General features: G+C 39.2%; 1 protein-coding gene across 1 annotated transcript; it reads right to left on the minus strand.

The window, feature by feature from the left end:
- Positions 1-79: 79 nt before the first annotated feature.
- Positions 80-12913, minus strand: park7 (parkinson protein 7). The gene is made up of 6 exons (XM_060909953.1): positions 12669-12913; positions 8848-8949; positions 7992-8051; positions 6978-7047; positions 2880-2966; positions 80-373 (listed from the first exon to the last, which is right to left on the minus strand). The coding sequence occupies exons 1-6, from the start codon at positions 12756-12758 to the stop codon at positions 213-215; spliced, it is 570 nt and encodes a 189-aa protein (XP_060765936.1). The 5' UTR covers positions 12759-12913; the 3' UTR covers positions 80-212.
- Positions 12914-18382: the final 5469 nt, after the last annotated feature.

The following is an 18382-nucleotide window of genomic DNA, read 5'->3' on the forward strand; positions in this document are numbered from 1 at the left end:
GCAAATAAACTAAAGTGCTTAAAATAAACATTCCACTACCTGGTACCATCAAACACACAGAAAAAGTTCTCCATCAAAATAAGGTGCTTTTGTTTTATTCTCCAAAAATAAGCATACAGTGATTCTCAGCTCACATATGATGGTTGCTGCTCCGTTTAATGAAGTGCAGTACAGATTTGTTTATTCCATTCATTCAGATGAATTAATCGCTACTAATCTTTCAGGACGAGTGGTGCTTTGACCTGAGCGGCCACCTCAGCGCCCAGCAGCTCCTCCACTATGGTCAGGGCGAACTCGAAGCTGGTGCCTGGGCCTCGGCTCGTGATCAGGTGTCCGTCTTTCTGGACACGGGCCTCTGAATACTTGTAGTGACCTAAAATAACAAAAAAGGAGCAAAGCAGATCTTTTGGTACACTAAACTGTACGTGGGAGTTATTTAAAGGTCCCATGGCATGAAATTTTCACTTTCTGAGGTTTTTTTTAACGTTAAAATGAGTTCCTCTGACCTTCTTAAGTCACCCCAGTGGCTAGAAATTTCATAATGTGTAAACCAAACTATGCACAATATTTGAGAATGGTGCGTCAAAACGACGCGTTGAGAAGCGCTTCCTTTGCCGACGTCAGCAAGGAAGATGATCCCCACGCCCCCCCCCCCGGATTCCCACCCACTGTATGGATTGCCCCGCCCAGTTGTAGTGAGGAGACCATAGAGGACACAACAACATGGCACCACCTAAGTGAGCAAAACATGGAAGTTGCGCTGTACATGGATGTGACAACACAGAAAGGAGTCTGTTTTTACTGCCGACGGGAGAGCCCCTGAAGACGCAGTGGCTTAATTTTATTTACTCCAATAATACGCCGTCGAGTCTACCTAAGACGGTGTATGTTTGTCGGAAGCATTTCCCTGATGAATGTTTCCACAACTTGGGACAGTACAGGGCAGGTTTTGCACATCAACTGTCACTGAAGCTTGGGTCCGTACCAAGCATCCCTGCCGCATTAGCCACAAACACCGAACAAGTAAGTGTATAACTGGTCGTTTTGCCGTGTTTTAAAATCGGTGCCACGTTAGCCTTGCAATGGCTACATTAGCTGTGCAGCTAACTGCTTCCTGCAGTTAGCCAGGTACTCTGCGCTACAAAACCAAAAAGCATGCAGCATGCTCTGTTATAATAGCCAATCAAAACAGTTTTTACAAAGACACCCACATTCTTTTTAAGTCACTTGTTCATTTTATTTGTTTGTTTGTTCAGTAAAAACCCAAACATTTGTTGAATTTATTTTATTTCCTCGCGTCGCACCTTAATGACGTCAGCGCGCGGTATTTCCCTTCGCGGTTTGTTCCTTCTCTCTCGCCATAGTAAGACACCCACATCCGCTTGTTCTGACCCACTGGAGGTAGCGTCACAGTGCTGTTAGCCAAATCAGAGGTAACACGTTTACATGTCATGAATATTAATGATAAGACCCGCCCCCACCCTCTACCCTTCCCCGCCTCCTGCTTCTCATTAGCAAAACGACGCACTGGGAAAAGCGCTGAAATGGGGCTTTCTCCCAGGAGGCTATATTTACGTGCTGAGGGTTCATTTCAAGAAAGGCTGCGGATATAACATCCGGAAACCTCCACGAGCCCGTTTAAAGCATCAACAAACCACCATGCCATGGGACCTTTAACTCACCGAGCTCAACATTCATTAACACAAATGTGTTTAATCAAAATTAAATTATGCTGAAAGAAAGACTGGAGTGTTTGCCGACACAAGGAAACATTTAAGAAAGGTCATGCTGTTATAGGAAAATAATCAGTGACAGGATGGTGGGATGAAGTGGAGTTACGATTACAATGACAAAAGTTTATTGTTATCCCTATAACAGCACATCTTGAAGCATTTTATTCCTCTTCTAACTACAGCAACTTGCCAACGATTAACATTTTTATTTATCAAAGAATGTCTTGTACATTGTCCATTTATAGCTATATTTCTCACTTACATTATAGCAGCTGTAAACAGTCGTTCTCTCACCAGCTTCTTTTTTCCCCCCTCTTTCAATGTAGATAACATTTTTTAATTGCAGCTTGTCATGATACCAAGAAACCACAAAAAAAAAAAAAAAAAAAAACCCTCACACCTCTCTGTCCTGAAGCAATGAGAAAACTCAAGCTTACAGCTTTACCTCTGACAGTTACAAAGCGCCGACACTGGAGACTCCTTCTACACACCTCCACATAGAAAACATCCACAATTACGCTCAGTTCCTTATTAATGAAGTGTCAGTCATATGAACGAGCGGTTACGATAGAAACGATAACGTATTACAGTGAGCACATTAATATAAACCTGTGATTTGTAGCTGCACTACAGTCAGAGAGAATTAAATCAACACCTTCTGACCAATTGGAGTCAAAAACCCCAGTGTGTTTATGACCCTTGCTGCAGTAATCAGTTTATTCTGCACAGCTGTGTTAATCTAAATATAATAAGCAATTGTAGGTCTTATGTAGCACCGCTATGCACAACATGACGATATAAATTGTGTCATGATACACTTTTCTGAGGTCTTCAATATCTATTACCTTTTCAAATAATTACAAACTGTCTGGAAGCAGCTGATTTGATGTAAACTCGTGGATTTATTCTTTACAATAGTAAAACGTTCCATTTCTCACAAATCAAAGCATTAAAAAAAAAAACCCACAGTACATCATGTATCATTGAAACGTATTGTAGTATCTTGTGTGTGAGAGATATGATTTTTTTTTTTTGTCAAATCGCCCCACCCTGACTGGCCATGTAACCACCATCCAAGCCACTTTGGCACAAATCAAGATCCAAAAATGGCAAGTACAGACTTCTGGAAGAATTTTCCAGCCTTACCTCCAGCCATCATCTTGTCTTTGGCACCCGGGTGGGTCGTAACCGTGCTGCCGTAACCAATTCCATGAGCCAAAAGCGCAGTAGGGCCTGAAAACCGGAAGAATTATTATGATTCAGCCCTGATACTGAAGTTATGACTTTCATTTCGATGATAATGTTCTCCGACTTTCTTTAAACTCTCAACTGCTGATCAAATACGTTAGAGTTCACAAAATAAAATAAAATCCTTAAGTACAAGCATGTACTTGTGTGAAGATTAAAAGTCACCTCAAAGTGCTACACAGCAAATAATTTTTCGTTTAACAACAACAACACAAAATCAATACAGTGTTATCTAATATTACAGACATCCAGTTTCCTTCCAGCTCTTTGGGCTGTATTTAGAAAAGCTCTCAGTCTGTGTGCACGCTGACTCGGCACTCAGCTCATGCAAAGCTATCGTATAAATATATAAATAATAAATAGATTGATTTTTCCGCTTGGCAGTTGCTCTGGTGCGGTGTAAACATTACAGGTTCCTCAGGTTTGGGAATACACTCTTACAGAGGAGACAGGGGACACAAACGGTGATGGGACACCATGACACTTCGAAAAATAAGTTCGTTCTTAGGACAAATCCTGAGAAGAGGCCATTTGTTTCCCCGGCGTTTCCCCTTCACGCTTTCACAGCTTCACCTCTTTTTCTCTCCAACAGTTTGATGCAGTGCTTGAGCGCGAACGCTATAAAATAAGCTTGTGTGCATGTGCGTGCGCGCGCGCGCGTGTGTGTGTGTATGTGTGTGTAGGAATGCCAAAGGCACCACGGCTCACTCATTACACACTCCTGTGGGATCTTAACTGATTTTCTAGGACACTTTTTTTTTTTGGAGCGCTCCGCACTGCTGCCCTCGATTCCCGCCGTCCTTTCAATGTCCTTCATCGGCAGAGCTAATGACACATAACGTATAACTGTAATAACCTTCGTTATAGAATAGACACGTGTATCGCTCGTTACAGTTACAACCAGAAAAAGCAGGAAGATTTAACCACTTTAATCCACTGCTTATTTCCAAGCTTTATTTTTAATTCAAAAATCAAAAACATTTTCATCAGATATCAGCAGTTTTTTATCTGTGAAATGGAAAATACAAAAAGTGCACTTATCCTGGTTCGAGGTGGTGCAGAAAACAAGAAGTAAAATCTTCTGTGGCTGTTCCACATAAATAACTTAAACAAGAATAAAATCTACCAAACTGACAGCACTGAGAAAACATTCCCTTCAAAAATCTTCTTTTAATTTTTGCATTATATGAATCTGTTTAACAGCTCGTGCTCAAAAAACACTTGTTTCCTTTTCCATGAGTCGCCTAAAACATACGTTTTCATTCGTTTGCTCACACAATCACTCCTAGAACATTCAGAATATTCCACAACAGGAAGTTGCATCATCTGAATTTCCTGACAATCACATGAAGAAGAAAAATAAGTTCTCTCGTTCCTTTTTCTTTAATATCTTGTGATATTGACTGATGATCAGTGTGAAAGTATGACCCTGTTACACAAGTTAACAATCAAGAGGAAAGTCCTTAATGTTGTTGAATCATTAGCATGGACGTTGTGTGCATTTGCTAACTGTATGCTAATTTACGAATTCAACTTTGTTTAAGCAGTGAGCACACTTTGAGAAGTTAAATGCATGTGTTCTTTGATTCAGTGATTTATTTTTAAAAATTCTTTAATTAAATGTAATATGTATTTGAGGGGCCACTGTAAATGGTGCAAGCTGCAATGGTTTCCTAGCCATCATGTATGTATATATACACATCTCATGGTGCGCGTGTATGAGCGTGAGTGAGCGTTAGAGATAAAGTATGTGTGTTTAACATACAACCCTGATTCCAAGAGAGTTGGGACAAAGTACAAATTGTAAATAAAAATGGAATGCAATGATGTGGAAGTTTCAAAATTTCATATTTTATTCAGAATAGAACATAGATGACGTATCAAATGTTTAAACTGAGAAAATTTATAATTTAAAGAGAAAAATGAGGTGATTTTAAATTTCATGACAACAACACATCTCAAAAAAGTTGGGACAAGGCCATGTTTCCCACTGTGAGACATCCCCTTTTCTCTTTACAACAGTCTGTAAATGTCTGGGGACTGAGGAGACAAGTTGCTCAAGTTTAGGGATAGGAATGTTAACCCATTCTTGTCTAATGTAGGATTCTAGTTGCTCAACTGTCTTAGGTCTTTTTGTCGTATCTTCTGTTTTATGATGCGCCAAATGTTTTCTATGGGTGAAAGATCTGGACTGCAGGCTGGCCAGTTCAGTACCCGGACCCTTCTTCTACGCAGCCATGATGCTGTAATTGATGCAGTATGTGGTTTGGCATTGTCATGTTGGAAAATGCAAGGTCTTCCCTGAAAGAGCCGTCGTCTGGATGGGAGCATATGTTGCTCTAGAACCTGGCTATACCTTTCAGCATTGATGGTGTCTTTCCAGATGTGTAAGCTGCCCATGCCACACGCACTAATGCAACCCCATACCATCAGAGATGCAGGCTTCTGAACTGAGCGCTGATAACAACTTGGGTCGTCCTTCTCCTCTTTAGTCCGAATGACACGGCGTCCCTGATTTCCATAAAGAACTTCACATTTTGATTCGTCTGACCACAGAACAGTTTTCCACTTTGCCACAGTCCATTTTAAATGAGCCTTGGCCCAGAGAAGACGTCTGCGCTTCTGGATCATGTTTCAATACGACTTCTCCTTTGAACTATAGAGTTTTAGCTGGCAACGGCGGATGGCACGGTGAATTGTGTTCACAGATAATGTTCTCTGGAAATATTCCTGAGCCCATTTTGTGATTTCCAATACAGAAGCATGCCTGTATGTGATGCAGTGCCGTCTAAGGGCCCGAAGATCACGGGCACCCAGTATGGTTTTCCGGCCTTGACCCTTACGCACAGAGATTCTTCCAGATTCTCTGAATCTTTTGATGATATTATGCACTGTAGATGATCTGTTCAAACTCTTTGCAATTTTACACTGTCGAACTCCTTTCTGATATTGCTCCACTATTTGTCGGCGCAGAATTAGGGGGATTGGTGATCCTCTTCCCATCTTTACTTCTGAGAGCCGCTGCCACTCCAAGATGCTCTTTTGATACCCAGTCATGTTAATGACCTATTGCCAATTGACCTAACGAGTTGCAATTTGGTCCTCCAGCTGTTCCTTTTTTGTACCTTTAACTTTTCCAGCCTCTTATTGCCCCTGTCCCAACTTTTTTGAGATGTGTTGCTGTCATGAAATTTCAAACGAGCCAATATTTGGCATGAAATTTCAAAAATGTCTCATTTTCGACATTTGATATGTTGTCTATGTTCTATTGTGAATACAATATCAGTTTTTGAGATTTGTAAATGATTGCATTCCGTTTTTATTTACAATTTGTACTTTGTCCCAACTTTTTTGGAATCGGGGTTGTAGTTTATCGTTATAAGTCTATGGCAAAGTTAAATACAACAAAGCAAAAATCAAGTTATTTTCAGAGTTAAAATGACGTTCCAGTCGCGAGGTCTCAAATACAACACAACAAAATGACACTTGCTATTAACATGCTATAAAGTGAGAGGTTTTCTGACATGCAAAGCCACTATGTGCTGCACAGCCAGCGAGGTGTGTGCGCATGCATGTGTGAGAGAAGTTTGTTTGTTTTTTTTCCTTCACCCCCAGTGTGACAAGCAGGTGCGTGACCAGCGCCATCATGGCTGCAGGAGCGGATGGCTGCTTGCTTGCACTGGGTCCCCCCCAAGTCCCGAGTTTTCATGTTGTAAAGTGTACTTGTGTTATTTGTGCTTATGTGCTGAGGGTTTTTTTTTTTTAATGTTCCCACACTGTACTCCTCACAGGATCATAGTGTGGGGGGTTGCTTTTTTTTCTCCTCCCTTCTCCTCATGTTACTCTGTATTTTTCTTTTATCCCTGTCTTCTTGTCCTGTCTGCTCCCCCTCTGTCAATTATGTGTATGTCTGTATGTATGTAAGGACAGGTTGATGGTCGATTTCGCTGGTACGGTGATAATAAAGGGTTCATTCATTCATTATGTACTCGGTACCTGCGCAGATGGCAGCAATCAGCCCCTTCCTGCCCTCCTGCTCCTTCAGCACCTCCTTCACAGCAGGAGACTAGAAGAGACACGACACACATCACACACAGAGCCACACAGTTAACGTCCTAAACATCCTGGGAGAATCTCAAACACGACCTTAGAACTCAAGGATTCCTAAACTCCACCCTAAAGAGACGTTATGAGTTTTCTTGCCAAGCCTTGAGGACTTTACTTTTTAACTCCTAATTTAGAACTAATGTCATTATATATTTGAACCTTTTATGATATCAGCAACATATGTATGTGCAATACGTGTTGTAAAATTCCACCGTTATCGGAAAATCCTACATCACCATGGTGTGGATGAGGTTTGAAGCAGAGGAGGCTAGTTTACCTTTGGTTTTGTACGAACATACAGAAGCGGCGGTGATTTCATTTTTTGTGCATCTTATGTACATCCAGAAGAATTAAATGACGTTCTGACTGAACTGTATCAGGAAATCCGGGTTAGCGTTAAAACTCAATAATCGTCTAGAATAGTACACAAGTATGAGATTTGAGACAACAGTAGTGTGTTTAGTAGAGGGAGATTTAGATTTTTGTCCATTTTTACTCCCGAATTAGGTTTAGTGCAACGTGTCAGGACAGTGAAAAAGTATTTAAAACAAAACAAACAAACAAAAAAAACCCAGACAAAATCTCCGTCCACTTCCTCATTAATGCACCACCTTTAATGAAATAAGTGACATGGTGTTCATGAGGAAGGAGACTCCGCCCCCTGCTACCTCAGAAGATAAAATATTAATAAATTGGAAATTAGGGAAGTACAGTGGGGGAAAATATTAAAAAACCCACACAATCATTTTTTAAAAAAATGTATAAAATAAAATGTATGCAATAAAATAAAAACACATAAGTGCTCTGAACATTTCAATTTCAAATGATGCAACAAATATAAAAATCGAGAAATTATAAATGTTTATAAAATACTTAATGCTACAGCAACTAAGATGTCCTCACCTCAGACAGGTTCTGGGCTCCGAGCAGTCCTCCGGGTAACAGAACCACATCATACGGACCCTGGAGAGAAGAGTTCTACTGTTAGTGACATTGAAACCCATCCATCTGACCGTCTGAATGTAAAAAAAGGTTTATCACTTCTGAAACACTTAGAAGAGGTAAAACTGCAAAAGTATATTCTATGTTCTCTTGTAATGAATGAATGGAGCTGCAGTGTCAGAACAATTCCACCAGGGGGAGACATCACTCCAGAGAATATAATAAAGTTTTATATTGTTATTTTAAGAGCGTGAGTTACACGTTATAAATTTATAGTAATAATAAACAACTTTGGATATAAAATTGGACCAAATATAAAATTCGATCAAATACCAATATTAACTATTAATATCAAATGGCAATATAAAAACTGCCAACTAAAAATTTATCATTAAAATCATCAATTAAAGATATAGTAAAATGTATCAAATTAAAATAGATAATGAATCATAATTTATGAAATAAAAGGTCAGCCAGTAAAATATAAAATCATAGCTGTATCAAGAATAAACAAGATTAAATTTGTATTAAATATCAATAGGCTGTATGAATTTCTGATGGTAAAAAAAATAGTAAAATTCTATCAGATAAAAAGATAAAGCTGTATTTTATAAAACAGCAAAATTCACAAGGCCACATTAAATTGTATAAAAAACACTACTAAATTATAAATCAGCCAATATTATTGGTCATTTTTTAGCTCCTTATAATTTGTATTGACCACAAACAGCAGGAGACACGAGTGTGGGGTTGGTGGGGTGTGTGACAGGATCGTTTATGTATCTGTTGATATCGTGTGCATTTTGTGAATGTGGACCTGTTTCGAGGCTTCCTCCAGGCTTGAATCTGGACAGATGAGGACATCACGGCTGCACTGAACAGGATCTTTCCCCATCAGTCCTGCTACAGTCACAGCGATCTGTTTTACACACACATTTAAACACTTTACTGACAGACATCAAGATGTGAAATCTGTCAACCCGAAAGAGTCGACTCTTATTGGTGAGCTGAGTCAAATCATTTGACTCACTGAAAAGAAACAAGAGACTTGAGATGTCAAACATGATTTATATCCCTTACATTACAATTAAAAAATTCCCTTCCTTTCCCCCCTTCACATATCACCTTGATAAAATTTAAAAAAACAAAAACACTAACTTAGCAAAGAGTCTAATCTTATTGGTGAGAGGAGTCGAATGATCTCACAAAATAAGCCGAAAACATTCCATAAATAAGATTTAATTCAATCTTTATCCCCCCCATCTCCCCTTCACCAGCAGAGGAATTTTTTTCCCCAACTCAGCCAAGAGTCGACTCTTATTGGTGAGTCGATTTAAATTATCTGATTTACTCCAAAAAAAAAAGAATTCCCATCACTAACATTTATATAAGTAACTGAAATGACATTATGTCCCTCATGTTAACAAATACATAAATAACCCATCCATCACTCTTATCAGTAAAAGAAATGTTCTAACTCAACCAAGAGTCAACTCTTATTGGTGAACCGAGTCACATGATCTGACTCATTGAAAAGACACAGAATTCCCCATCACTATAACAATTAGATAAATTGATAAGAACACGAAATTTTTTTAAAGGGTCCTTCTCTCTTTTTCACATCTCGCCTCGTCAACTGAGGAACTTTTCCAACTCAGCAAAGAGTCGATTCGTACTGGTGAGCCGAGTCAAATAATTTGATTCAGTAAAAGAGCTGGAATTACCATCACTAATAAATAAATAAATCGCTGAAGCTTTTGCCTCGCGTCAGAAGCCTAATCATCTATTCAAACTCATTTCAGTAATATCACACCTCATCTTTAAAAGATAAAATAACCATTTCAACTCAGCCAAGAGTCGGTTCTTCTTGGTCAGCTGAGTCAAATGATCTGACTCACTGAAATGAGAATACTGTTTAGACAAATCACTGAAACATGAGACTTATACTTCTTACCTGTCTTATCGTGTATTTAAAAAAAAAAAGTTTGATAGCTCTCTCTATTTTTTTTTTTTATATCTTGCCTTTATCGATAAAGAAACTTTTCCAACTCAGTAATGATTCAATTCATACTGGAGAGCTGAAGAGAGTCAGAATTCCAGTCACTAATATTCAGATAAATCACTAAAACATGAGATTTATATAATTTACGTTATCTCGTGTGTGTGGTGTTTTTTTTTTAAATTTAAGATTTTCTCTTTTTTGGCATCTCATACTTGCCAACCCTCTCGATTTCAGCAGGAGGCTCCCGATTTTAGCCTCCGTCTCAGCCTCCTGATCGTATTTGTTAAAAACTGGATAATCTCCCAGTTTTGGGCAATCCCTACTGCCAAGTTAAAAATACTCCCGATTATGCCCAATCAGAACTGTATGACGTCGACTGATTTTTAACCAATCAACGACCAGAACAACAGTCACTTCCGTAATGTAGGATTCACCCAGGCTGTCCGACATTTTTTTGCAAACAAACAGTCATTCATCATGGCCACTAAACCCAATACCAAACGGCAAAAATATGAATGCAAATACCAGGTTGCATGGGAGAATGAATTTCCATGGATAAGCAAATGCTCGACCAGCCAGTTACACATTTTAAGGTGAAGATACCTTAAATAAGAATATAATGGACATTTGAGTGTGAAATTAAACTAGTCTCCCATAGCATTTCAGAAGCAAACTGTACAACTTCTAAAGTCTCTCATCTCATTATCTCTAGCCGCTTTATCCTGTTCTACAGGGTTGCAGGACAGAGAATTTGTTTGGTGAGTGTATTTGAATAGTGTGGTCGTGTCTTAGTGCTATTTTGAATTTATGCTTGAAAATTTTAAGTGAAAGTTTACAAGTGAATTATCTGGAAAGTGACTGATTTTGATAGAGTTTTGAGGTTTTAAGTGAAAGATTACTAGTGAGTATTTTTGTCGTACGAAAATTTTGCATTCGAGTGAATTTCTTTGTGGAGTATATTTTGATAGTATTTATAGTACCATTTTTACATTTTGTTTGAAAACTTTCAAAAGTTTGCAAATGAGCAAATTCCTTTAAAGCATTCCGATAGGATTTCTAGCGCTTTTTAAAAATTTCTGTTTTGCTTAAAACTTATTAAAATGTATATATAATTAGAGTTCTCTGTATTTGTACATGAGCTTACAGAAGGAAAACACATTTGATGCAATCCAATAATACTTTCATTCACTGTGACTATTTGAAGAAATGATAAACATTCTTCTAAAGCGTCGCTTGTGTTATTTTCTGTGGGTCTCTGCATGGATACAATATTCAGGCAGGAGATTTTTCAGCTCAAAATCTGATTTGAGCAGACTTCCCTTTCATTGTTATTATATTAAAATTCAAGACAAGTATTATTTCAGATTTTTCACTCTGAGCTCCCTCATTTTCCTCCGGGTGCTCCGGTTTCCCCCACAGTCCAAAGACATGCAGGTTAGGTTAACTGGTGACTCTAAATTGAGCGTAGGTGTGAATGTGAGTGTGAATGGTTGTCTGTGTCTATGTGTCAGCCCTGTGATGACCTGGCGACTTGTCCAGGGTGAACCCCACCTTTCGCCCGTAGTCAGCTGGGATAGGCTCCAGCTCACCTGCGACCCTGTAGAACAGGATAAAGCGGCTAGGGATAATGAGATCAACAACTCACCCAAAAACTCTTTAATTGTATGAATTTCAAATGGTTTGCAATTAATTGGGATCCACTGTTTTTATGGTTTCAACCGCGCATCAGACCCTCGGCCAACTGAAAATGTCGTTCAGGCACTTTTCTCCCCCAGCAGGATTTTGAAAAGTTGGCAAGTCTGGCATCTCTTCTGCATCGATTGAGGACCCTTTCCAACGCAGTCAAGAGTCGACTCTTACTGTGCAACGAGTCAAATAATCTGACTCACTGAAAAGAGCTAGAAGTAATATTTTGATAAATCTCTAAACATGAAAATTACACGCTTTGCGCAATCATTTATTAAAAACCCCGTTTCCATTACTGTTTTTCACATCTAGCCTTTAACAATTAAGGAAATTTTCCAACTCCGTCAAGAGTCGATTCTTATCCGAAAGCTGAGTCAAATAATCTGACTCATTGAAAAGAGCCAGAATTCCAATCACCACTGTTGAGATAAAAATAGATGGATGGAAAGCCTAAAAAAAAAAAACCTTCCTACCAGGGGTTAGAAGAGCAGAAGTGTGTTTTTTCCCAGTGATATTAAAGCCAAAGTCCATCATCATGTCATGACAGTAGTAAACTTTGACATTTAGCTTCATTAACCTGATCCCTGCCTCAGTCCAGCCAAGTGTCTGTTCAGCTCCCATTCCTCTGTTCACTCGCAGCTAAATCAAGCTCCGGTTTATTAATTTAATAACAGTGTTGTGTATTAGAGCAGAGAAAGCAGTACAGCTGGAACTCTGAATAGCTCTGTGTGTAATTTAATGTAATGCCTGAGGGATGAAACGAATATCAGCTTTCTTCTTCTCACTGCTGACAAAGTGGGAAAATAACGCGTTTAATTTTAATTAGCACAATTTAAACTTTAAACCCGACCCGTGCAAACGACCTGCAGGTCTGCACAATGCTAACTATGCTAACTCTAGTCGAACGCACCAGCTAGCTAAACCATGCTAGCGCAAAATTAGCTACAAACCCCGGCTCTGCGCATCACATCCACCGGGATGACGGTCTCCATCTCCTCCGCCCCTTTGGACAAAATCACTAAGGCTCGCTTTGCAGCCATGACTTTCACCAGAACTCCTGGAGAAACCGCACAAACTCTCCGTTATAACTGTAAAATCACGACTGAGCTCCAAATGCCTCAAAAATTTTAAATGTAGTGCACTAGCTAAGGTGCACAGCCGTTATCGATATGTGAACCCTAGGTAGGGCACTTGTGAAGGAAGTAAATAGCGATTCGATATTTTTGTATAAAATAAAAGTCCTGTTTCCGGGATAGTGTTTTTGGCACATGCAAAGAAATGAAATGCTGTAGAGCAAAGAAATGAAATGTTTCTACATTAAAAAAAAACTATAAAAAGCAGTAAACAGTAATAAATGAAACAAAGTCAGTATTTGATGTGACGATCATTTGATTAAAAAAATAAAATGAAAATTAGCTGTAGGTTTTACTGAGAATCTTCCAAAACCAGCCAGAGTTCTTCTAGAGACTTTGTCACACTTGCTTTTTATTTATTTAATTTTTATTTTGCAGTAAATCCAAGCAGCCTTCATTATGCTTTTATTTTATTTTATTTTATTTTTGCTGCTTTCTTCTCTGGCATACGAATATCTTTCTGTAACATTTAATTCTGTGCTGGAAAAATAATGTTTGGAAATCTAAAATGTAGAAGTCAGTAAACAAAAATCTGTAACAAAGTTTGTCCTAACAAAAAAAAAAAAAAAGTGCCAAGGCTTTTGCACAGTACTCTGCATATACTTATACAATCATGACGATATATATATATATATATATATATATATATATATATATATATATATATATATATATATATATATATATAAAACACAAAAAAGGAAGAAGGATGACAGAAATACCTTCCACAGAGAAATTACAACATCCATCACAACCAGATAACATGTGTTTGTTTGTTTTATGGGGTTAATTTGACATTCAGAACAGCATTTTATGGCTTTTTCTTTGCTTGTGTATTTAACCTTTAAAATCATAATATTCAGAATGTACTCACTATCTGAATCTTGATATGGAAATTAGTATCTCATCTCATTATCTCTAGCTGCTATATCCTGTTCTACAGGGTCGCAGGCGAGCTGGAGCCTATCCCAGCTGACTATGGGCGAAAGGCGGGGTTCACCCTGGACAAGTCGCCAGGTCATCACAGGGCTGACACATAGACACAGACAACCATTCACACTCACATTCACACCTACGCTCAATTTAGAGTCACCAGTTAACCTAACCTGCATGTCTTTGGACTGTGGGGGAAACCGGAGCACCCAGAGGAAACCCATGCGGACACGGGGAGAACATACAAACTCCGCACAGAAAGGCCCTCGCCGGCCACGGGGCTCGAACCCGGACCTTCTTGCTGTGAGGCGACAGCGCTAACCACTACACCACCGTGCCGCCCGGAAATTAATATATTACATAATATCATTTAAAATGAAAAATATTAAATTAAAATTGCTGTGAAAACCTAAAAGCCCGACCTAAAGACAGGGATAAATAAAGTGACAAAGACTAAAGTATTTTAGCTATTTGGTGTAAAACCATTTTTCTTTTCTTTCTCCTGAACATCTACGAACAGATGTTTTTAGGCACAAATACACAGGAATGTACTTATAGTCCATAATTTATAAATATGTTAGACAGTGGTGTAAGTGGTGAGCACGGTCACCTCACAGCAAGAAGGTTCTGGGTTCGAGCCCAGCAGCTGACGAGGGCCTTTCTGTGTGGAGTTTGCATGTTCTCCCTGTGGGTTTCCTCCGGGTGCTCCGGTTTCCCCCACAATCCAAAGACATGCAGTTAGGTTAATAAAGGATGGCCTTGGGCTGAGGTGCCCTTGAGCGAAGCACCGAACTCCCAATTGCTCCCCGGGCGCTGTTAGCATGGCTGCCCACTGCTTTGGGTATGTGTGTGTGCTCATTGCTCGCGTGTGTGTTCACTGCTTCAGGTGGATTAAATGCAGAGAGGAATTTCACAAGTGTGTGATGAATAAAGTTGTGCTTTCTTTAAAGGTTTTTTTTTCACACCAATTCATTCTGCTGATTCTGTAGCTGAGACCAAAAGGGTGTGTGTGTGTGGGGGGGGGGGGGGGGGGGGGGTGTCCACACAAGTCCATTGTCTTTGTTTTGTCACATCAGTAACTTATTGAAGAGGATATAAAAGTCCTGAAACAGTTCTCCAAAGTTCTGAGAGTGAAGATGAGCTCCTATAAAAACTGCAGATAGAACCAGCGGTGCACACAGACAAACATACAGAAATGGAGATGTCATTAATGTCATGGCCAAGACTGTTGACATTTCTGACCACTGGAAAAGAGAAATCTGCATTTCCCTAAATGTCTTCAAAAATCTTTTAAACTCAGTTCTCACACAACAGTGCCATTGTTTTTCATAATTTGTAACCCGTATATCTTTAATTCATTTTTTTTCTTGTCCATAACATCTGGAATGTTGACATCTGGAATGTCTATGTGCTTAGTCTGTTAGTCTGTGTTTATTTTATTTTCATTATTTGGAATGCCTGTGTGCTTATATGTGTTAATATTGCATGTTCTATGTGTATGTTGTCTATGTATATTGAAACTTTTTATTTGCTGCCACCTTGGCCAGGACTCCCTGGAAGAAGAGATAATGTATCTCAATGGGACATTCCTGGTAAAATAAAGGATTTATTTATTATTTCATCAGATATGAAATATACAGTGAGTATCTCACACCCTGACCTGAGTAAAACAGCATCCAAAGGGCGATGCATACAACGAACGACCTGTAAACCTGGTTAATAAGTGCAATGTCAATGAAATGAATACTTTTGATTCACTTCATTGCATTATTTTGATCAATATTTTAGAGATATTTATGTGACTCACTGACTCATGACCATGTTTTTCAGTTTCTCTCGTGTTAGTGTGTCAGTAAGTTTGCATGTTCTCCCACCACGAGAGGGCAGTGTAGGATATGATATGGATAAATTCTCAATTTCAGCACAGGAGTGATGGGAATTTTGACTCTTTTCAGTGAGTCAGATCAATTGACTCATTAAAAAAGAGTCGATTCTTCATTGCAATGTCTGTACCAGGGACTGTTTTGATTGAACAGGCTGTTTTGATTGCTACTTGTTTTGGTTAAGTTACATCCTTGAGATTTATCTTCACTCACACATTCTGCTCTCTGCTTATTGAAGGTGATGCTGATCAGTAATTTCTTCTTTTCATAAGACGATGATCCTGACAGGTGATGTAATGGTACATAATGTCTCTTTTCTTTCATACAGGAGTGTCGTCTAAACCAGTGATGTAATACTTCATCACCTGTTTATGTTATACATAGATAAGTCAGTTTCATCAATCACATCATCATCATCATCATCATCATCCAATCACAGAGCTCCAACACACTCTTGAATGTGAATATATCCTCATGTTTGTCCTACAGTAAACTGCAAAACATCTCTGAGCAGCTGTGTCTGTGTCAGTGACTGTTTGCTCCTGGATCGATCCATGAGGCAGAACCTCTGAGGCAGCAGAGGTTTACATTCCTACATCATACTTTGGAATTTTCAACTTCCTTCGGTACAGACAGATCAAAACCTAACAGTTTTTAGGGGCTCATCTGGGATCTCCACATACAGTGGTGCTTGAACGTTTGTGAGCCCTTTAGAATTTTCTATATTTCTGCCTAAATATGACCTAAAACATCATCAGATTTTCACACAAGTCCTAAAAGTAGATAAAGAGAACCCAGTTAAACAAATGAGACAAAAATATTATACTCGGTCATTTATTTATTGAAGAAAATGATCTAATATTACATATCTGTGAGAGGCAAAAGTATGTGAACCTTTGCTTTCAGTATCTGGTGTGACCCCCTTGTGCAGCAATAACTGCAACTAAATGTTTGCGGTAACTGTTGATCAGTCCTGCACACCGGCTTGGAGGAATTTTAGCCCGTTCCTCCGTACAGAACAGCTTCAACTCTGGGATGTTGGTGGGTTTCCTCACATGAACTGCTCGCTTCAGGTCCTTCCACAACATTTCCATTGGATTAAGGTCAGGACTTTGACTTGGCCATTCCAAAACATTAACTTTATTCTTCTTTAACCATTCTTTGGTAGAACGACTTGTGTGCTTAGGGTCGTTGTCTTGCTGCATGACCCACCTTCTCTTGAGATTCAGTTCATGGACAGATGTTCTGACATTTTCATTGAGAATTCGCTGGTATAATTCAGAATTCATTGTTCCATCAACGATGGCAAGCCGTCCTGGCCCAGATGCAGCAAAACAGGCCCAAACCATGGTACTACCGCCACCATGTTTCACAGATGGGATAAGGTTCTTATGATGGAATGCAGTGTTTTCCTTTCTCCAAACATAACGCTTCTCATTTAAACCAGAAAGTTCTATTTTGGTGTCATCCATCCACAAAACATTTTTCCAATAGCTTTCTGGCTTGTCCACGTGATCTTTAGCAAACTGCAGATGAGCAGTAATGTTCTTTTTGGAGAGCAGTGGCTTTCTCCTTGCAACCCTGCCATGCACACCATTGTTGTTCAGTGTTCTCCTGATGGTGGACTCATGAACATTAACATTAGCCAATGTGAGAGACGTCTTCAGTTGCTTAGAAGTTACCCTGGGGTCCTTTGTGACCTCGCCGACTATTACACGCCTTGCTCTTGGAGTGATCTTTGTTGGTCGACCACTCCTGGGGAGGGTAACAATGGTCTTGAATTTCCTCCATTTGTACACAATCTGTCTGACTGTGGATTGGTGGAGTCCAAACTCTTTAGAGATGGTTTTGTAACCTTTTCCAGCCTGATGAGCATCAACAACGCTTTTTCTGAGGTCCTCAGAAATCTCCTTTGTTCGTGCCATGATACACTTCCACAAACATGTGTTGTGAAGATCAGACTTTGATAGATCCCTGTTCTTTAAATAAAACAGGGTGCCCACTCACACCTGATTGTCATCCCATTGAGCGAAAACACCTGACTCTAAGGCTACATCCACACGACAATGGCAACGAGATTTTATTAAAAAAAATATCGCGTCCACATGGGCAACGGATCAGTAAAATATCAGGTACATATGGCAACGCAACGCTTGCTGAAAATGATGCAATACACATGCCACACCTCTATGTGCGCTGTAAGACGGTCCCATCGGAGACACCAGAACAATAGAAGAAGTATGTAGGATGCATGCGCATAAACCCCTTCTACCCGGCGTGAAGCACTCACAGGAACAAGCACACAACAACAAGAAGAAGATGGCTGTGACTACGCGAGGAAATCGTGCCTTCTGTGTGTACAAATTAGTTTTATTAGTGTGTATAGTTTTATATAACTTAATTTTCTTATTGTGTGTGAACATTTTGAAAAGCATTTTTATATAATTTATATAACTTTTTATATTGTGTGTGAACAAAAGCAGTCTTATCCAATAAAAATAAATAAATTCAAGAAATGGTTCAGTTACTTGTTTATTTAAAAAGAAAAGCTGTATCCAAAAGTGAATGCAATGCAGTGGTTCATACAAAACAGCGAGAGTGCTGCTTGTTCTAGTCATGTGGTTGTGACGTCATCGTAAACAAATCCGTTCTACTCATCCAGACGACTTCGCAACGGCGCCATTGCCAGATTTTTCCACTCTGGAACCCGTTCTC

The sequence above is a fragment of the Neoarius graeffei genome, chromosome 26 (genome assembly GCF_027579695.1).
Source record: "Neoarius graeffei isolate fNeoGra1 chromosome 26, fNeoGra1.pri, whole genome shotgun sequence".
Classification (NCBI taxonomy): domain Eukaryota; kingdom Metazoa; phylum Chordata; class Actinopteri; order Siluriformes; family Ariidae; genus Neoarius; species Neoarius graeffei.